Below are 22,768 nucleotides of genomic sequence, written 5' to 3' on the forward strand. Positions count from 1 at the left end.
TATTTCACTAAAAAAAAGTGAGACATTCCCTAGGTCTTAAGGATATTTTTGATATTAAGATCTGTATCTATATTTACATCTATCTATAAATACAGGCACTTGGCTCTTGGAATAACTATGTATATAGACTGCTTTAGAGAAATTCAGAAACACTAAAAAATTTTTTTCCCCAAAAACTTTGAGAAAGTTATTCTTCTTAAACATGTAATATTAATTACAACTTTATGTCTTTACAGTAATTAAACTGCTGATTATTAGCTTAAAATGGGTAATTAATATATTAAAGTGGCTAATTTTTTTTGGATACCTCAAAGTCTTGAAATAACAGCAAAGTAAATCCAAATAGGATTATTTCAAAATCTATGCAAACCTTTAAATCTATTGTAAAATATCAGTTTTGATTAATTTAAAATTATTTATAGAGTATAACAACAAAGCAAACTAAAGGAACAAAATAGCAGCAGATTCACAGACTCCAAGAAGGGACTAGTGGTTACCAAAGGGGAGGGGTAGGGAGGGCAGGTGGGGAGGGAGGGAGAATGGGATTGTGTGGTATCATGATTGGTGCATATGGTATGTATGGGATTACAGGGATGACAGTGTAGCTCAGAGAAGACAAATAGGGACTCTGTGGCATCTTATTACACTGATGGACAGTGACTGCAATGGGGTATGGGGGCGACTCGATAATAAGGGTAAATGTAGTAACCACATTGTTTTTCTTGTGAAACCTTTGTAAGAGTGTATACCAATGATACCTTAATTTAAAAAAAATCATTTCTATACTTTTTCCTAGGAGTATAATTTTAATTATTTGGTACCTTTTAAGGGTTGCACTTTTGATGCAAATAAAAAAGAATATTTACTTTTGATGTCTTTTTAGTTTGTAATTTCTTCAGACCTCAAAGGAAAACATTACTGTCTTAGGCCAGTTAGGTTATGAGATGTGGGTTATCAACTGATTTTTAGTCAGAGAATGGGATTTGTCTGCTTTTCTCAAAGTGATTTAAATTCAAGCTTCTGTTCATTAGGTTGAGCTTTCTTTTTAAATTTAAGCCTCATTATATTAATAAATCTTTTTTAAAAGTTTAGTCCTTTTATATAAATTTCAGATTTTACATTCTAATGTCTCCTACAGAAATGATGTATTCTCTAATTCTCACTGTCCAAAATTTCATAACTCATACCTTGTCATTAAGATATATTTACTTGAGCTTAGTATAAACTTTATATATATCTTATTATTTTATTATTGTAAGTAGTAGTCCCATTTAGAGATTTCAGCTCCAAGGAAATAAGGAGTCAAGTCTGAGTAGTGGCTCCTCTTTAGGAAATCTGGCTAAATCTCCTCTTTAGGAAATCATGGTTCTGCAGCAGGCTGTGACCTCCTTTCCTGTCTGCTTGCTACCACCACTGCTGACCAGCCCTTTTTATTTTTGGTGTTGCTTTTCTGGACTGTTTGACATACCATTTTCAATAACTGCTTTTCCTAACTGTACAGATAAATACCTATCTATATTTTATACATAGACACTTAGATGAAACAAATTACAGTTTTATTAGCATACCACTGCTTATGGAAAGTAGTAACAAATTAAACATAATCCATGATATTTACTTTTATATAACTACTACTTAGTCCATCCTTGATATTTTCTGTCTTAAGTACCATTATGAACTCATAGCATTTCAAAATATTTATGTATTCTAATTAACCATAGTTATTATGATGCTCAGATTGTTACAACTTGGCCATGTCAAGCTAGCTCCTTTTTGTCTTGATTGTATCCCTGCTTTCTGGTTACAGTAGGGTGTTGCAGGCCCATCACCTGACATTCAAGACCTAGTTTCTTGGAGAGGCTAATGGTATCTAAGAACACAGTCTGGGTAATGAGAGTACGTAAGTGGCATTGCTGTTGCTCTTTTGCCACTTTTCTTAAGAACATGTGTGGAAATGTGTCATGAATTCATTTGGACTTTTTTAGTTTAACAAATCAAGTTTGCCATAAAATAAGAGTTTATCAACTACTGAGACTTCTTAAAAAATATCACTTCAAATTATGTCCATTCTTGTCCCTCCATATTACATCAGATTTTTCTTTTAAAATTCAGAGTTGATCCTGTCTTCTACTTAAAAATCTTCAATAGTTTCCCACCGAATTTAACATAAAAATGTAAAATTATATTATAAGCTGACCCCAGCCTACATCTATATTTTTATCTTCTGTCATTCCCTTTCTCACTCACTAATTCTCCCACACTGGCTTTCTTTCATATCTCAAATGTACTAAAGAAGGTATTTGGTCTAGCTTCTATTCTTGACTTCTTGGACCACAGGAAAGTACAATAAATAACAAACAATACAGTATCTTTCTGTTTGTATCTCTAACCCTTAGCACAGAGCCTAGAATATGGCTAGCATTCAGCTTTTTTAAATGAAATTAAAACAACTCATATATATATATATATATATATATATATATATATAACTACATGAAAATTATTTAATGTATAAATTGATACGGTCGTGAAACAATGTTATAAATCAAAACAAATATTGTTGTCTACATCAAAACTTAAAACAACATAAAACTTAAACAGAAGATGGCAGCAGAGTAAGGAGAAAACAGAACCAAAAAAATGCCAAAACGGACCTTGAAAACATGAGTTTGAGGACATTTCTACTTGAAAAAACTATGTGCTCTACCGCTTCAAGTTAACTTAAGGGGTTTGTCTATGCTTACTCTACATGTATACCTCAACAAAAATTAATAACTATACTATCTAATAAATTGCTGAAGTGTATGACTAGGTGCATAATTATAACCCTTAAAAAGTTATTAAAAAGAGTAGAGAGCCCAGAGATAAACCTTTGCATATTTGGTTAAATGCTTTTCAACAAAGGTGCTGAAACTACACAATGGGGAAAAGATAGTCTTTCCAACATGATGCTGTAAAATCTGGGTATCCGCATGCAAAAGAATGAAGTTGGACCCTTACCTTACACCATATGCAGAATTAACTCAAGTGTATTACAAACCTAAACATATGATCTAAAACTCTAAAACTCATAGACTATAACATGGAGGGAAAGCTTCAGGGCATTGGATTTGGCAATGATTTATTAGATATGACACCAAAAGCATAGGTAACAAAAGCAGTAATAGACAAATGGGACTATATCAAACTTTAAAATTTCTGTGCATCAAAAGAAACAATCAACAGAGTGAAAAGGCAACCTGTGTAACGGGGAGTATTTCCAAAACACATATCTGATAAGTGGTTAATATCCAGAATATATAAGGAACTTCTATAACTCAACAACAACAAAAAAAGAACCCAGTTCAAAAGTGGACAAAGGTCTAGAACAGACAATTCTGCAAAGACATGTAAATGGCCAACAAGCATTTGTTGATGAAAAGATGCTTAACATCACCAATAATAAGAGAAATACAAATCAAAACAATGAGATTTTACCTCACACCCATAAGGATGGCACTATCAAAGGAACAGAAAAAAAACAAGTTTTGGAAAGATGTAGAGAAACTGAAACACTTGTGCTTTGTTGGTGGGAATGTGAAATGGTACAACTATCAGGGAAAACGGTATGGAAGGTCCTTCAAATATAAAAATAGACTTATCATATGATCCAAAAATCCTACTCCTAGGTATATGTACAAAAAAACTGAAAGCAGGATCTAAGAGAGATATCTGCACATGCATCTGCATTGCAGCATTAGATAGAGGCAATCCAAATGTCCACAGACAGATGAATGGTAAAGAAAGTGTGGCGTATACATACAATAGATTAAACAGCCTTAAAAAAAGAAGGAAATCCTGTCATGCTACAGTATGAATGAACTTCAAAGACATTGTGCACAGTAAAATAAGCCAGGAACAAAGTGAATATGATTCCACTCATATTAAGTATCTAAAGTAACCAGAATCATAGTAACAGAAAGTAGAAAGGCAGTTGTCAAAGGACGTTAGGTGAAGGGGAGGGGCAATTAGTATTTAATGGGTATTAGAGTTTCAGTTCTGCAAAATGAAAAAGTTCTAGATATCTGCATAATAATGTGAATATACTTAACACTACTAAAGTATACAGTTTAAAATGTTCAAGATGGTATTTAATGTTATATTTTTACCACAATTTAAGTGATATATATATATGTGCTATTTAACCTAAGCCCACCTCCCTCATGTCACTCATTACAAATACCTTTTGCTTTCATTTTCTCTGATTTTTTTTATAACTGTCCTAAATACAAGAGCTATTCAAACTAATTACAAATCAGAAAATTTTTAGACATTTATAAAGAGCTTTCTGAAGCTCTCCAAAGCCATGGAGATACTCTTCTCAGTTCTTCTACTGGGAGGGCATTTCACAATCATATTTCCTTTCCAATGTACTACCTTAATGTTTTCTTTTTGGCATCATGAGATCACACCTTTATGTACATTTCCTCTACTTCTGTCATTTCTAGAGGTCCACTGGGAGATAAGGTTGGTCTGAAACGGTGTTGAGAGTGTTTAACTGTACTTTTCAGATCCTAGTCAGGAAGGAGGATTCTTAGCCACTTGTTCCTTCTAGCAACCCTGAAGGGCCTTGCAGTAATCACCTCCATGAAGGCTGCCGAATTCCTTTTCCTAAGGCCCACACCTGGATGGGATGGCTTCAAATTAAACTCTTTGTTTGAACAAGAAACCTAGAAAAGGCATTTTATCCTCCATGCATGTGCAAGAAGAATAAAGTACCAATGATTTTTTTCCTCTCACAAGAAAACAGATCTCAGCTTAAGTATTACTACCAGAGCAGTACACTATTAGGTAAGACCACTGGTATTCTTCTAGTAAGGAAAAAAATTACAAACATTAAAAAAAAAAAAAAAAAGTTTTCCAGACATAATATTCTCTGAAGTCTGGTGATTTAAAATGTTCCTTTGTTAGAAATAACATTTGCAGAGACAGTTTCATGATGTATAATGATGTTTTTGCTACAGCTTTAGTGGAAATGGGAACATGTTTCCTTCCCACCAAATTGAAATTTTTCTACTAACAAAAGGCCTATACCTTTTTAGAAAGGCCTTTTTTTCTCAAAACAAGTAATTCCTTTAGATATCACTGACTAAAAAATGACTGGTTAATGATACAAATTACAAGTTAATAATACAAGTTAGTCATACAAGTACAATAAGACTATAACAAATGGAATGCTAGGTATGGAGTGTTTGACAACTTTTATCATGGTAAAAAAACACTCATAAGAGAAAATACATATTAACAAAAAAAATGATGAAGTACATAATCTCAAAATAAGGACAGTACTTTTCAAGACAGGATATTTGGCATTCTTCCTGGGTGTTGTCCTTATTTTGCTCATTTTGGTATAGATCAGTAAAAATTTTGTCAGGGACTGGCACAAATCTATTGACTGGAATTTGGGAATTATTATTTTAAAATTTCAGAACAGAGACTTTAGTGAAAAAAAAATTAAATCTCAAATTTAGAAACCTTTTTTGGTAAAATCCATAGAACTGAATCAGATTTCATTTGTGTGTATGTATAGGGATAGCGCTATGCAGTTTTACTACGTATAGCCTTCTGTCACCACTGCCAACCATCAAAATACTAGATAGTACCATCACCACAAGACTCTCTGCTGTTACCCCTTTATAGCCACACCCATCTCTCTCCCCTCTCCCCCTTTTTCCTAATCTTTGTTAACCACTAATCTGTTCTTCATCTATATAATTATGTTATTTCATGAATGTTACATAAATGGAATCCTGCACTGTGTGTCCTTCTGTGATTGGCTTTTTTCTTCTATTCCATATACATAGTACATGAATGTAAAGTATATATTGTGTGTTTTTATATACTTCATATGTTCTTTACAGTCATGTAAAGGTTTGTACAAAAATACATTTTACATGAATATGTATTTTATATATGTATGTTTTTGTGTTTATATTTTTGTGTTGTATGTTTTTATATATTTCACATATATATATAATATATATATATATGTTCTTTACATTCATGTAAGTTCGTATGAATATAAGTCTGAGATAAAGTTCAAGCATGTAATTGCTGGGTGGTTTAGCAAGCCCATTTTTAGTTTTGAAAGGAACTGCCAAAGTCTTTTACACAATGATTGTACCATTTTACATTTTCACCAGCAATGTATATATGATTGAGTTTCACTAAGTCTTAGCCAGCATTCGGTGTTAGATCTGTTTTTCATTTTAGCTATTCGGTTAGGTAGGTGGTGATATCTCATTGTTTTTAATTTGAATTTCCTTAAAATTATTTGAACATCTTTTCTTGTGTTTGCTGTCTGTGTATCCTCTTCAGTGAAATGTCTGTTCATGTGTTTTGCCCACTTTCTAATTTGATAGGCCTTTTACGATTGAGTTTTCAGTTTTTTTATGTATTCTACACAGGCCTTTGTTGGACATGTGATTTAAATACTTTCTCCAACTCTATATTTTGTCTTTTAATTCTTTTAACAGGGTCTTTTTCAGAGCTAAAGTTTTTTATTTTGTTGAAGTCTTAACTTACCATTTTATATCTTATGAATTGTGAGAGGTTTTTTGTTTGTTTGGGGGTTTTGTTTTTGGTTTTTGATTTTGGGGGTTTTTTGGTATAAAATCTAAGAACTCTCTACCTAGTCCTAGGTCTTAAAGATTTTCTCCTCCATTCTTTTCTAAAACTTTTATTGTGTTACATTTTTTCATTCAAGTCTGTGATCCATTCTGAGTCTATCTTTGTAAAAAAATGTGAGACTTTTAAGTCAAGGTTCATTTTTTTGGCCTATGGATGTCCAATTGCTCCATCACTTTATTTAAAAAATATCCCTCCTCCACTGAATTGATTTTTCACCCTTGTCTGGAATTAATTGGGCTCAGTTGTGAGGCTCCATTTCTGAGTTCTGTGTCCTGTATCTTTGATCTATCCTTCTGCCAGAACCATACCTTCTTGATTACTGCAGTTATGTAGTAAGCCTTAATACTGGAAAGTGATTCTTCCCTCACACATTATTTTTCAATTTTTTTTTTACTATCCTTAGGGCCTTTCCCATGCATATGAATTTTAGAATAAACTTGCCTGTGTGTACAAAAAAACATGCTGACATCAAATTAAGAAACTTTTTTTTGGTATCATTAATCTACAATTACAGGAAGAACAATATGTTCACTAGACTCCCCCCATCACCAAGTCCCCCCAACATACCCCATTACAGTCACTGTCCATCAGCGAAGTAAGATGCTGTAGAATCACTACTTGTCCTGTGTTGTACAACCCTCCCCGTGCCCCCCCACCTACATTATGTCTGCTAATAGTAATGCCCCCAAATTAAGAAACTTTTATAAACAGTAATACCAGCTGATTTAGATGTGTTGTTCTCTAAACTGTTTATCTCTTTTTTTACTATCTCTCCATCCCCATGCCTCCTGCCCTGGCCCAGGTTCTCATCAGCTTACCAGCTCTTATTTCATCTTTTGACTAGTCTCCTAACCACACTGTCCTTTTATCACACCGCACTGTCTTCTAAAGCAAGGATCTTGTTATTCCCTTAAAAACTTTACTTTCCTTTGCTATCAATTAGCCCAATTTACCACACAAAGTACTCCAGTCTAGCCACATACCTTTCCAACCACTTCCTATGAACCCTACACTTTATTTAATGGCTTACATAACAAAGAAGTTTATTTCTCTTTTAAAAGAAGTCAGGAAGAGGTGTATCTAAAGATAGCATAATGAAGGCATGGTGTTTTTGAGTCCATCTGACTCCTTTCATCTTTCTGCTACACCATGCTACCCTATGTCATTTTTCCTGAAGTTTTCCTCATGGTCCAAGATAGCGGACAAAGTTCCAAACATGACATTCACTTTCTAGGTAGCAAAAAGGGCACCCATTATAGAAGTCTCTTCTACTTAAACAGCCTTCCCAGAGATCCATATAACAATTCTGCTCATATCTCATTGGCTACATCTGGCTGAAGGTAGTGGGAAATTTAGTCTTCAAGAACGGTGTATTGCTCTCCTGAATTAAATTGGCATGATTCACTAAGAAGGGGAGAATAGATATTGGGGGACATCCAGCATTTTCTGCCACATATGTATATACTTTTGTGAGTACTGTACGTATTTTATAGTCTTTTTATACTTGTCATTTTATTGTGGGTCTCTTCCATATTTTTCCTACAACATTAATGACCTCATAGTATTCTATTGCATGAATATACCATTATTTAAACAATCAATCCCCAATCCTATGTTTTGAAATAGCTGGGTTAGTTTTATTTTTGGCAATTACAAACAGTTCTGCAATGATAATTTTTATAGCTAAATCTTGTAGGCCATATCCTTAAAGGTAATCCCTATAAGTGAAAGCATTGAATCAATGTTCTTTTTTAAGGCTTCTAATAACGTATTTCCAAAATGTATTCCAGTGAGATTTTCCTGCTAGTCTTGGTGAAAAGTGCCATTAAAAGCAAATACTTAAGGTACAAAAATGCTAAAGAATAACACAAAGTGTACATTGCTTATATTTAATGTTTAGTTAAGCTGAGAGCTATTTTTAAAAATTGTATTGCTTATACTTGACTTTCTCCAAAATAAATCTGCTGAAATGAGTGAGTCACCACATATTCATTACCTTAGCAGAAAAAGAAATTTAACTGTAAACAAGAGATTTCTGCCCTTAAGGAACACACAATTTGAACAATGATGGAGTTATTGAAATAAACATATAACCTCTTGAGGTATCTTAAAGATGTAACTATGAATGTAAATATTCTTAGATTTAAAACAAAAACTTATTTTATAGCCGTAACTGTTGCATCTCTGAAGACAGCAAGCAGTATTTGATACTGCAAAATACACCTGAGCAGAGTAGGTCTATGGCTAGTATTTATTCTTCCTGTACTGAGAAGTAATAGATATTAAGGCTTACAGTAGTTCAGGAAAGTGTCACCAGGGTTTTGAGCTGAAAAGAATGTGACTGAGTTGCTCTAAGAACTGCTTATGTTGTGCATAATAAATATTTGGGTTTTTTCCTTTGGCAGATTTGGTATTAGGGGAAAGAAATTCTATCTTTCACCTTACACCAATAAACCATCTTCCACTGCCAAATCCCGTGGCTTGTGTTCTATAGAAAGAGAAGAAGACTGCGTAATCTTTTCTGAAGGAATAATAGAGGAATATCTAGCATTCGACCACACAGATATGTGAGTAATTATGTCTTTCAAGATTTTTATTCCTCTCCTTTGTTTATTAATATCTATTTTTTCTATACTACTATTACCTATAATTAGATTTATGTTTTTATTACTTGTCAGGTATCCAGAGTTCATTTGTTTAGTTGACTAAATTCCTATTTCTTCCACATCTCAGACTTGTGTATTTCCTTCCTGTACATGTGACTTCCCTCTTCCTGAGATTAAACATTTTTTTTTATGGTTCTTATATTTATTCTGCCATCAGAGAGCTTTCTCTGTCATTATCCTAGAAGTGATAAGAACACTATTAAAGGCTAATTAATAATGGGTTTGAGTTATAGCGGTGGTTTTAAAACATGTCCATGAATTTTTTTTTTTTTAAACAATTGTGTTTTATTGTACTGACAGAAAAGGGAGGTTTTGAATGAGGTCCTTTGTCCATCTACTTGGAAATAGGAATGAACTTTATACCAAACTACTTTAAGAACAATAACAGAAAGTAAGAATTGGAATATTTCCAATGATGAAAATTTCACCTTGTAAAATCATGAAGCAGAAGAGACTTGTAACATATAGTTCTCAAACATATAGTTGAAGATATTTATATGTATCAATTTCTTATAGTATTATACACATATCACACCTATAATCAGAAATTCAAATACTGAGAACAGACCTGGGTAATAATAGAATGTCAATAAATGTAGTGAGAATTGATATAACTCAGGAAAGAAACAAAGTTATCTCAGAATCTCAAAAATGAAGAATAAATTACAAGGTGGCCAAGGGAGAATAGATACAAATAAAATTTTTATAAGAGACATTGAAGAATAGCAGGAAAACTATGAAAAGAATGAAAATGAAATAAAGAAGTTAAAAATGTCATAGAAAAAGTGCTTGAAATGAGAGCCATAAACAAAAGAAACAATATGTGTATAAGTGAATTCTGAAAGAAGAAAATCAAAGCAATGGCACATAACTAGACTATAACGCCCAAAATATTCCTAGAAATTAGAAAACAGACATGTGCATATTAAAAGAGACCACAGTATATCTGGGAAAACCTATATGACATGATCAACTTTAAGACATATCCTAGCAAAATTGTTAGAATTTTTTTTTTTTGAGAGGGCATCTCTCATATTTATTGATCAAATGGTTGTTAACAACAGTAAAATTCTGTATAGAGATTAAACATTTTTAAATGAATTAATTTTTTCCTCCACATGATTTGATTTTACCCTTTCTAAATTACCACCAGTAAGTCATGGAAACGGAAAGTTTTGAACACAGCAGTTGGACATGTGAACATCATTTACACAAATCCTGTTTAAAAGGGGTGTATACAGTTAACATAAAATCTTATGCTTGGCAGACATTATAACTAATAATGCCTATTTATATCTATGCTTACTGTATTCTGAGAGTTGTGCTGTAACATCGACTTTTTTCCCAGAAATATAAACTGCTTCTTTAATGAGTATATGGTGTTTATTTTGCATTTAAAAAAATATTTATTTTGCTACCATTAATCTACAATTACATGAGGAACATTATGTTTACTAGGCTCCCCCCTTCACCAAGTCGCCCCCACAACCTCCATTACAGTCACTGTCCATCAGCATAGTAAGATGCTGTAGAAACACTACTTGTTTTCTCTGTGTTGCACAGCCCTCCCCGTGCCCCCCCACATTATACATGCTAATCGTAATCCCCCTTTCTTTTTCCCCTCCTTATCCCTTTCTTCCCACCCATCCTCCCCAGTCCCTTTCCGTTTAGTAACTGTTAGTCCATTCTTGGGTTCTGTGATTCTGCTGCTGTTTTGTTCCTTCAGTTTTCCTTTGTTCACTTATGAGTGAAATCATTTGGTACATGTCTTTCTCTGCCTGGCTTATTTCACTGAGCATAATACCCTCTAGATCCATCCAAATTGTTGCAAATGATACGATTTGTTTTCTTCCTATGACTGAATAATATTCTATTGTGTATATGTACCACATGCTCTTTAACCATTCATTTACTGATGGACACTTAGGATGCTTCCATTTCTTGGCTAATGTAAATAGTGCTGCGATAAACATAGGGGTGCATCTGTCTTTTTCAAACTGGGCTGCTGCATTCTTACGGTAAATTCCTAGAAGTGGAATTCCTAGGTTAAATGGTATTTCTATTTTGAGTTTTTGAGGAACCTCCATACTGCTTTCCACAATGGTTGACCTAATTTACATTCCCACCAGCAGTGTAGGAGGGTTCCCCTTTCTCCACAACCTCGCCAACATTTGTTGTTGTTTGTCTTTTGGATGGTGGCGATCCTTACTGTTGTGGGGTGATATCTCATTGTGGTTTTAATTTGCATTTCTCTGATGACTAGCGATGTGGAGTGTCTTTTCATGTGTCTGTTGGCCATCTAAATTTCTTCTTTGGAGAACTGTCTGTTCAGCTTCTCTGCCCATTGTTTAATTGGCTTATTTGCTTTTCCTTTGTTGAGGTGCCTGAGCTCTTTATATAATTTGGATGTCAACCCTTTATTGGATCTGTCATTTATGAATATATTCTCCCATACTGTAGGATACCTTTTTGTTCTATTGATGGCGTCCTTTGCTGTACAGAAGCTTTTCAGCTTGAAATAGTCCCACTTGTTCATTTTTGCTTTTGTTCCCCTTGCCTGGGGAGATATGTTCATGGTGTCGCTCATATTTATGTCCAAGAGATTTTTCCCAGTGATTTTTTCTAAGAGATTTATGGTTTCATGACTTACATTCAGGTCTTTGATCCATTTCAAAGTTAGACAGTGATCCAGTTTCATTCTCTTAAATGTAGCTGTCTTGTTTTGCCAGCACCATCTGTTGAAGAGACTGTCATTTCCCTATTGTATGTCCATGGCTCCTTTATCGCGTATTAATTGACCATATAGGTTTCGGTTAATGTCTGGACTCTCTATTCTGTTCCACTGGTCTGTGGGTCTGTTCTTGTGACAGTACCAAATTGTCTTCTTTACTGTGGCTTTGTAGTAAAGCTTGAAGTTGGGGAGCAAGATCCCCCAACTTTATTCTTCCTCCTCAGGACTGCTTTGGCTATTTGGGGTCTTTGGTGGTTCCATATGAATTTTAGAACTATTTGTTCCAGTTCGTTGAAGAATGCTGTTGGTAGTTCGATAGGGATTGCTTCAAATCGTATATTGCTTTGGGCAGGTTGGCCATTTTCACAATATTAATTCTTCCTAGCCAAGAGCATGTGATGAGTTTCCATTTGTTAGTGTCCTCTTTAATTTCTCTTGAGTGTCTTATAGTTTTCAGGGTATAGGTCTTTCACTTCCTTGGTTAGGTTTATTCATAGGTACTTTATTCTTTTTGATAGAATTGTAAATGGAAGTTCTTTCCTGATTTCTCTTCCTGTTAGTTCATTGTTAGTGTATAGGAAAGCCACAGATTTGTGTGTTAATTTTGTATCCTCAACTTAGCTGAATTCTGATATTAGTTCTAGTAGTTTTGGGGTGGATTCTTTAGGGTTTTTCATGTACAATATCATGTCATCTGCAAATAGTGACAGTTTGACTTCTTCTTTACCAATCTGGATTCCTTGTATTTATTTGTTTTGTCTAATTGCCATAGCTAGGACCTCCAGTACTATGTTGAAAAACAGTGGGGAGAGTGGGCATCTGTCTTATTCCCGATCTTAGAGGAAAAGCTTTCAGCTTCTCGCTGTTCAGTATGATATTGGCTGTGGGTTTATCATGTATGGCCTTTATTATGCTGAGGTACTTGCCCTCTATACCCATTTTGTTTAGTTTTTATCATGAATGGATGTTGAATTTTGTCTAATGCTTTTTCAGCATCTATGGAGATGATCATGTGGTTTTTCTCCTTCTTTTAGTTGATGTGGTGGATGACGTTGATGGATTTTCGAATGTTGTACCATCCTTGCATCCCTGAGATGAATCCCACTTGGTCATGGTGAATGATCCTCTACATGTATTTTTGAATTTGGTTTGCTAATATTTTGTTGAGTATTTTTGCATCTATGTTCATCAGGGATATTGGTCTGTAATTTTCTTTTCTGGGGAGGTCTTTGCCTGGTTTTGAGATTGGGGTGATACTGGCTTCATATAATGAGTTTGGGAGTATTCCCTCTTCTATTTTTTGGAAAACTTTAAGGAGAATGGGTGTTATGTCTTCTCTGTAGGTCTGATAAAATTCCGAGGTAAATCCATCTGGCCCAGGCGTTTTGTTCTTGGGTAGTTTGATTACCAATTCAATTTTGTTGCTGGTAATTGGTCTGTTTAGATTTTCTGTTCCTTTCTGGGTCAGTCTTGGAAGGTTGTATTTTTCTAGGAAGTTGTCCATTTCTCCTAGGTTTTCCAGCTTGTTAGCATATAGGTTTTCATAGTATTCTCTAATAATTCTTTGTATTTCTGAGGGGTCCGTCGTGATTTTTCCTTTCTCGTTTCTGATTCTGTTGATTTGTGTTGACTCTCTTTTTCTCCTAATAAGTCTGGCTAGAGGCTTATCTATTTTGTTTATTTTCTTGAAGAACCAGCTCTTGGTTTCATTGATTTTTTCTATTGTTTTATTCTTCTCAATTTTATGTATTTCTTCTCTGATCTTTATTATGTCCCTCCTTCTGCTGACCTTAGGCCTCATTTGTTCTTCTTTTTCCAATTTCGATAATTGCGATATTAGACTATTCATTTGGGATTGTTCTTCCTTTAAATATGCCTGGATTGCTATATACTTTCCTCTTAAGACTGCTTTTGCTGCATCCCACAGAAGTTGGGGCTTTGTGTTGTTGTTGTCATTTGTTTCCATATATTGCTGGATCTCCATTTGAATTTGGTCATTGATCCATTGTTTATTTAGGAGCATGTTGTTAAGCCTCTATGTGTTTGTGAGCCTTTTTGCTTTCTTTGTACAATTTATTTCTAGTTTTAGACCTTTCTAGTGATCTCAGAAGTTGGTTAGTAGAATTTCAATCTTTTTCAATTTACTGTGGCTCTTTTTGTGGCCCAGTATGTGGTCTATTCTGGAGAATGTTCCATGTGCACTTGAGAAGGATGTGTATCCTGTTGCTTTTGGGTGTAGAGTTCTATAGATGTCTATTAGGTCCATCTGTTCTAGTGTGTTGTTCAGTGCCTCCGTGTCCTTGCTTATTTTCTGTCTGGTGGATCTGTCCTTTGGAGTGAGTAGTGTGTTGAAGTCTCCTAAAATAAATGCATTACATTCTATTTCCTCCTCTAATTCTGTTAGTATTTGTTTCACATATGTTAGTGCTCTTGTATTGGGTGCATATATATTTATAATGGTTATATCCTCTTGTTGGACTGAGTCTTTATCATTATGTAATGTCCTTCTTTATCTCTTGTGACTCTCTTTGTTTTGAAGTCTATTTTGTCTGATACTAGTACTGCAACACCTGCTTTTTTCTCTCTGTTGTTTGCATGAAATATCTTTTCCATCCCTTGACTTTTAGTCTGTGCATGTCTTTGGGTTTGAGGTGACTCTCTTGTAAGCAGCACATAGATGCGTCTTGCCTTTTTATCCATTCTATCACTCTGTGTCTTTTGATTGGTGCATTCAGTCCATTTACATTTAGGGTGATTATTGAAAGATATGTACTTATTGCCACTGCATGCTTTAGATTCATGGTTGCCAAAGGTTCAAGGTTAGCTTCTTTACTATCTTACCGTCTAACTTAACTCACTTATTGAGCTATTATAAACACAGTCTTATGTTTCTTCATTTCTCTCCCTTCTTATTCCTCTTCCTACATTCTTTATATGTTACGTGTTTTATTTTGTGCTCTTTTGTGTTTCCTTTGACTGCTTTTCTGGGTAGTAGATTTTATCTTTTGCCTTTAGTTAGTTTTTGGTTGGTCTGCTTTCTTTGCTGTGATTTTATTTTCTCTGGTGACATCTACTTAGCTTTAGGAGTGCTTCATTCTAGAGCAGTCCCTCTAAAATACCCTATAGAGGTGGTTTGTGGGAGGCAAACTCCCTCAACTTTTGCTTGTCTGGGAATTCTTTAATCCCTCCTTCATATTTAAATGATAATTGTGCTGGATATAGTATTCTTGGTTTAAGGCCCTTCTGTTTCATTGCATTAAATATATCATGCCATTCTCTTCTGTCCTGTAAGGTTTCTGTTGAGAAGTCTGATGATAGCCTGATGGGTTTTCCTTTGTAGGTCACCTTTTTTCTCTCTCTGGCTGCCTTTAATACTCTGTCCTTGTCCTTGATCTTTGCCGTTTTAATTATTATGTGTCTGGGTGTTGTCCTCCTTGGGTCCCTTCTGTTGGGAGTTCTGTGTGCTTCTGTCATCTGAGCAACTATTTCCCCCCGCAGTTTGGGGAAGTTTTCAGCAATTATTTCTTCAAAGACACTTTCTATCCCTTTTTCTCTCCCTTCTTCTTCTGGTACCCCTGTAATGCGGATATTGTTCCGTTTGGATTGGTCACACACTTCTCTTAATATTCTTTCATTCCTGGAGATCCTTTTATCTCTCTGTGCCTCAGCTTGTCTATGTTCCTGTTCTCTGATTTCTATTCCATTAACATCCTCTTGCACCTTGTCCATTCTCCTTTTAAGTCGTTCCAGAGATTGTTTTATTTCTGTATTCTCCCTCCCAACTTTATCCATGAGCTCTTGCATTTTTCTCTGCAGCTCCATCAGCATGGTTATGACCTTTATTTTGAACTTTTTTTCAGGAAGATTGGTTAAATCTATCTCTCTAGTTTCCCTGTCAGGGGATGTCTATGTGATTCTGGTCTGGATGAAATTCTTCTGCCTTTTCATGTCGATAGAGGTAGTCCTGGGCACTTGGCACATGTGTTAGCTCGAAGAACAAAGTCCCTTCCCGCTTGCTTGTCGCCTTCCTCTCCTGCGAGAATGGCGAACCCTAGCGGCTTGTGCTGGGCAGCTGCGCGCCAATGGGGTCTCTGAATCTGGGTCAGGCAGCTGCGTGGGAGGCTCTGCGTAGCTGCTGTGGGAGTGGCTGGTCTCAGGCTGCTGGTCCGCTATGGTGAGGCCGTGCCAGAGGGGGAACATGTGGGAGGCTGTTTATCGCTGTGAGGGGCCTCAGAGCTGCACTGTCGCCCAGGGAGTTAGGGAGCCTGTAGTTCCCTGGGATTCCCAGCTCCTGGGCTGAGTGTGCCGAGACAATTCCGTCCAGCTCTTAGGCCCCTGTCCCTTTAAGACTTTCAAAAAGCACTTGCTTTTCTTTTGTCCCAGGGGCACCGGCTGTGGGAACCGGCTCACAGCTTTTACTGTTCTGTTTCCCCAGTATCCAGCACACCACGCACTGTGTATCTGAGTTCCCAGTGCGGATGACTAGGGCTGGGTATTTAGCAGTCCTGGGCTCCCTCTCCGTCCTGGCTCTGACTCCTCTCCTCCCACCAGGGCGCTGGGGTGGGGGACGCGCTTGGGTCCTGCTGGCCGCGGCTTGTATCTTAGCCCCTTTGTGAGGCACTGGGTTCTCTAAGGTGTAGATGTAGCCTGGCTGTTGTACTATATCTTCTGGTCTCTCTTTTAGGAATAGTTGTATTTGTATTTTCAAAAATATATATGGTTTTGGGAGGAGATTTCTGCTGCCCTACTCACGCTGCCATCTTGGCTTCTCCTCTTGAGTATATAGTTTTATAATCAGAAAAAGTTAATTTTTTAATTGAAGTATAGTTGACATTACATAATAGTTTCAGGTATACAACACAGTGATTGACATTTATATACATTACAAATGCTTACCACAATAAGTGGTTACTACCTGTGTGACAAAGATATTATTTACCTCCTTTATAGGACAGGTGAGAATCAGAATGGTAAAGTAATTTTTCTGAGGTAAAGCTAAAAGTTTATTCATCTGATTTAAATCCAGTGCTCACTTCACTATTCTGTACTACCTTTCTGAAACATTAACCTCCTAAACTATTCCTGTAAGCCTTTTAAAGTTCCAGAAGTCACAGCAGTACATATGGAAGTGAGTGAGAATTTTATTTTAGGATCTGAGGCTATGGTTAGGTCTCGTTAGTTCTGTGTTGATGATTCTGCACATCTGTTCTTTCCATATTTCCTACTGAGCCAGCTTACTCACATGCTTATTGTACACAGTCCTAGGATCAGCTGCACAGAACCTAGATTTCTATACATAACACAGCTGAGCTAGCTCACTGTTGCAAAAGAATCATAAGTGGGTTCCTTTGGTTTTCCAGAGACTGCCTCCTTCCCCTTCACTTTATCTGGCCTGCATCCAATTATGTCTGTTTTCTTTCCCCTTTTCCCTCACAATCCGAGGTCTTCTCCCTTAATTTTAACTTATACATATATTTTAAAAGGTGGCCTATTTAAAACGTGATGTAAAAAAAAAAATGCTCATAGGTGTTCCTAGGGCATCTCTTTACCTTTTCTTGATAGTAAATCCAAATGAACTTTCAGGTATACAGTGAAGATCTTTAGAAAGGCAGCCTTCCCTTTAGAGATACCACTGAGATACTGACTGAAAAATGACAGAATAGTTGGACCTTTAGAATGTTTGTAATTGAAAAGATTGAGGGCCCAGAAATAAACACCTGTAACACCTATAGGAAATTGTATACAGGAATTTCAGCAAATGATATTGGTGGAACATAGAAAAACCATCTGTAAATAGTAAGGCTCCTAATTTATTCTTTATGTAAAATAAATTTCACACATAAAAAATTTTTAATGGGACAAATGAAACCATATGCTTTTAGCAGAAAATAAAATGATTGTTTTAAAAAATAGTAATTTGGGAATAGGGAAGGCCTTTCTAACCATAACACAAAATCCTCAAGTCATTTAAGAAATTCTTAAAAATAACAACATCAAATGACATTTGTACACAACAAAAGTGACAGATTGGCTAAAATAACTGCACTTCATACAGATATGAAGACTTAATTTCCTTAATATGTACATCAGTAAGGAAAAGACTAAGGACATAACAGGCAGAAAACATGAATAGTTCATATAAAAAGAAAATGGATTTTAAAAATATGAAATGAAATTCAATCTCATTCATAATTAGAGATGCAAATAAAAACTATGATGAGATAATATTTTATCTGTCAGATTGGCAGAAAACAAAGAAGTCTGATAATTCCTTGAAAGGGAAAAAAATATTCTCTTAGTACTAGAGAATTATACCCCTTGTTAGAGGAAAGGGGGCAGTATGTTTCCAATTGAAACGCATATACCCTTTGACTCAGTACTTCTATTTATAAGAATTTATCCTACAAATACAATACCCATGTAGCCTAATAACTACATACAAGGATATTAACTACACACAACGATACAATATTGCTCTTGGTTGATCAATAAGTGGTTAGATAATATTATGGTATGCCCAATGGAATACTCTACAGCTATTTTTTAAAGGAGTCAGATTTATATGTATTGATAGGGATTAAGAACCTACATACATTGTTAAAGAGCAAGGTGCAGTACAGTGTATAATCTATTTGGACCAATATATAATGTTTGTTCTGAGAATGGCGACTGAGGAACAGAGATATAGGACATTTATTTTTCATTATATACATACATTTCCTTCTGTACAATTTGAATTTTTTTTGTCATATGAATGTGTTACCTCCTTTAAAAAGAAATATCAATTTAAATACCATTAGTACTAATCTGCCTTTTCCTCAACTTAATGCCAAGCCAGCTCTTCTTGGGAAAGGAGAAGCACAGAGAGTCTTTGGCTACCTATTTAATTCTTGAGACCTCTGCTGCCCTAGGGCAACTTCCACTATAGTGGTCTGGAGATATTTCTCCATAGCCCAAGCCAGTTACATATTTTGCTTTATTTTATAACACATTTACCATAGGAAACCACATCTGTCATCTAGATATTTTTCCTGCAGTATTTATTCTGTAGCTATTGGCACTCAATTCCAGAAAAGAGACAGACTTGGCTAACTGGGAATTTCTGGGTTATGCACAGTCTCCAGAGGAGTCTGAGTAGCTTCTTGTGCTGGTAGGCTCCCCTCCTTTTCCTTTTCAGCCAATTACCAGATGTTTGGATTAGTAAAAGGATATTAATTTTTTTTTGGTATCATTAATCTACAGTTACATGAGGAACATTATGTTTACTGGACTCCCCCATCACCAAGTCCCCCCAACATACCCCATTAATCACTATCCATCAGTGTAGTAAGATGCTATAGAATCACTACTTGTCTTCTCTGTGTTCTACAACCCTCCCCGTGGCCACCCCCTACATTATGTCTGCTAATAGTAATGCCCCTTCTTTTTTTTTCCCCCCTTATCCATCCCTTCCCACCCATCCTCCCCAGTCCCTTTCCCTTTGGTAACTGTTAGTCCATTCTTGGGTTCTGTGAGTCTGCTGCTGTTTCGTTCCTCCAGTTTTTTTCTTTGTTCTTATACTCCACAGATGAGTGAAATCATTTGATACTTGTCTTTTTACGCCTGGCTTATTTCACTGAGATAATACCCTCTAGCTCCATCCATGTTGTTGCAAATGGTAGGATCTGTTTTCTTCTTATGGCTGAATAATATTCCACTGTGTATATGTACCACATCTTCTTTATCCATTCATCTGCTGATGGACACTTAGGTTGCTTCCATTACTTGGCTATTGTAAATAGTGCTGCGAAAAACATAGGGGTGCATCTGTCTTTTTCAAACTGGGCTGCTGCATTCTTAGGGTAAATTCCTAGGAGTGGAATTCCTGGGTCAAATAGTTTTTCTATTTTCAGTTTTTTGAAGGACCTCCATACTGCTTTCCACAATGGTTGAACTAATTTACATTCCCACCAGCAGTGTAGGAGGGTTTCTTTCTCCACATCCTCACCAACATTTGTTTGTCTTTTGGATGGTGGCCATACTTACTGGTGTGAGGTGATATCTCATTGTGGTTTCTATTTGCATTTCTCTGATGATTAGCGATGCAGAGCATCTTTTCATGTATCTGTTGGCTATCTGAATTTCTTCTTTGGAGAAGTGTCTGTTCAGATCCTGTGCCCATTGTTTAATTGGATTATTTGCTTTTTGTTTGAGGTGCGTGAGCTCTTTATATATTTTGGATGTCAACCCTTTATCGGATCTGTCATTTATGAATATAGTCTCCCATGTTGTAGGATGCCTTTTTGTTCTCTTGATGGTGTCCTTTGCTGTACAGAACCTTTTCAGCTTGATATAGTCCCACTTGTTCATTTTTTCTTTTGTTTCCCTTGCCCAGGGAGATATATTTATGAAGAAATTGCTCATGTTTATGTCCAAGAGATTTTTGCCTATGTTTTCTTCTAAGAGTTGTATGGTTTCATGACTTACATTCAGGTCTTTGATCCATTTCGAGTTTACTTTTGTATATGGGGTTAAACAATGATCCAGTATCATACTCTTACATGTAGCTGTCCAGTTTTGCCAACACCAGCTGTTGAAGAGGCTGTCATTTCCCCATTGTATGTCCATGGCTCCTTTATTATATATTAATTGACCATATATGTTTGGGTTCATATCTGAACTCTCTATTCTGTTCCACTGGTCTATGGGTCTGTTCTTGTGCCAGTACCAAATTGTCTTGATTACTATGGCTTTGTAGTAAAGCTTGAAGTCAGGAAGCGAGATGCCCCCTGCTTTATTCTTCCTTCTCAGGATTGCTTTGGCTATTCGGGGTCTTTGGTGGTTCCATATGAATTTTAGAACTATTTGTTCCAATTCGTTGAAGAATGCTGTTGGTATTTTGATAGGGATTGCATTGAATCTGTTGATTGCTTTAGGTAGGATGGCCATTTTGATATTAATTCTTCCTAGCCAAGAGTATGCAGTGAGATTCCATTTGTTAGTGTCCTCTTTAATTTCTCTTAATAGGGTCTTGCAGTTTTCAGGGTATAGGTCTTTCACTTCCTTGGTTAGGTTTACTCCTAGGTATTTTATTCTTTTTGATGCAATTGTGAATGGAATTGTTTTCCTGATTTCTCTTTCTGCTAGTTCTTCATTAGTATATAGGGAAGAACAGATTTCTGTGTTATTAACTTTGTATCCTGCAAATTTGCAGAATTCAGATATTAGTTCTAGTAGTTTTGGAGTGGTGTCTTTGGGGTTTTTTATGTACAATATCATGTCATCTGCAAATAGTAACAGTTTGACTTCTTCTTTACCAATCTGGATTCCTTGTATTTCTTTGTTTTGTCTGATTACTGTGGCTAGGACCTCCAGTACCACTTTGAATAACAGGAGGGAGGGTGGGCATCCCTGTCTTGTTCCCTAGCTCAGAGGAAAAGCTTTCAGCCTCTCGCTGTTCAGTATGTTAGCTGTGGGTTTATCATATATGGCCTTTATTATGTTGAGGTACTTGTCCTCTATGCCCATTTTGTTGAGAGTTTTTATCATGAATGGATGTTGAATTTTGTCGAATGCTTTTTCAGCATCTATGGAGATGATCATGTGGTTTTTGTCCTTTTTGTTGATGTGATGGATGACGTTGATGGATTTTTTAATGTTGTACCATCCTTGCATCCCTGAGATGAATCCCACTTGGTCATGGTGTGTGATCCTCTTGATGTATTTTTTTATTTGGTTTGCTAATATTTTGTTGAGTATTTTTGCATCTACATTCATCAGGGATATTGGTCTGTAATTTTCTTTTTTGGTGGGGCCTTTGCCCAGTTTTGGTATTAGGGTGATGCTGGCTTCATAGAATAAGTTTGGGAGTATTCCCTCCTCTTCTATCTTTTGGAAAACTTTAAGGAGAATGGGCATTATGTCTTCTGTATATGTGTAATAAAATTCAGCGGTGAATCCAATCTGGCCCGGAAGTTTTGTTCTTGGGTAGTTTTTTGATTACTGATTCAATATCATTGCTGGTAATTGATGTGTTTAGATTTTCTGTTTCTTCCTTGGTCAGTCTTGGAAGGTTGTATTTTTCTAGAAAGTTGTCCATTTCTTCTAGGTTTTTCAGCTTGTTAGCATATAGATTTTCATAGTATTCTCTAATAATTCTTTGTATTTCTCTGGGGCCTGTTATGATTTTTTCTTTCTCATTACTGATTCTGTTTATGTGTGTAGATTCTCTATTTCTCTTAATAAGTCTGGCTAGGGGCTTATCTATTTTATTTATTTTCTCAAAGAACCAGCTCTTGGTTTCATTGATTTTTTTCTATTCTTTTATTCTTCTCAACTTTATTTATTTGTTTTCTGATCTTTATTATGTCCCTCCTTGTGCTGACTTTGGCCCTCATTTGTTCCTTTTCCAGTTTCAATAATTGAGACTTTAGACTATTCATTTGGGATTGTTTTTCCTTCTTTAAATAGGCCTGGATTGCTATATACTTAAAAGGATACTAATTTTAATATTCTATTTGGAGTAATAAATCATTGCCTCAAATAATCAAGTAGAATGACAGTTACATGCACAGCAATGTTATTACTATTAATCTAAATGTTACCCAATTACAAGAGAACAATTATTTCTGTATGCTTTATTATCATAACTTGTAGCTCAATTCACAATGCTCATCTCTTCAGGCTAAATAATGTGCAATGATTTTCATTCTTCTTTTCCTTG

The 22,768-nt window shown here is 35.7% G+C and overlaps 1 protein-coding gene across 6 annotated transcripts in view; it reads left to right on the forward strand.

Annotated features, from left to right (window-relative positions):
• The window catches only part of FAM149B1 (family with sequence similarity 149 member B1), a 78,987-nt gene that overhangs the window by 35,057 nt on the left and 21,162 nt on the right, over positions 1–22,768 (forward strand). For all 6 annotated transcript variants that reach the window (XM_036928673.2, XM_036928676.2, XM_036928674.2 and 3 more), the window contains one exon: positions 9,075–9,236. In XM_036928673.2, coding sequence (XP_036784568.2) covers positions 9,075–9,236 — 162 coding nt within the window. The remainder of the gene's footprint in view (positions 1–9,074; positions 9,237–22,768) is intronic.

This window comes from Manis pentadactyla, chromosome 8, assembly GCF_030020395.1.
Source record: "Manis pentadactyla isolate mManPen7 chromosome 8, mManPen7.hap1, whole genome shotgun sequence".
In the NCBI taxonomy this organism is placed as follows: Eukaryota; Metazoa; Chordata; class Mammalia; order Pholidota; family Manidae; genus Manis; species Manis pentadactyla.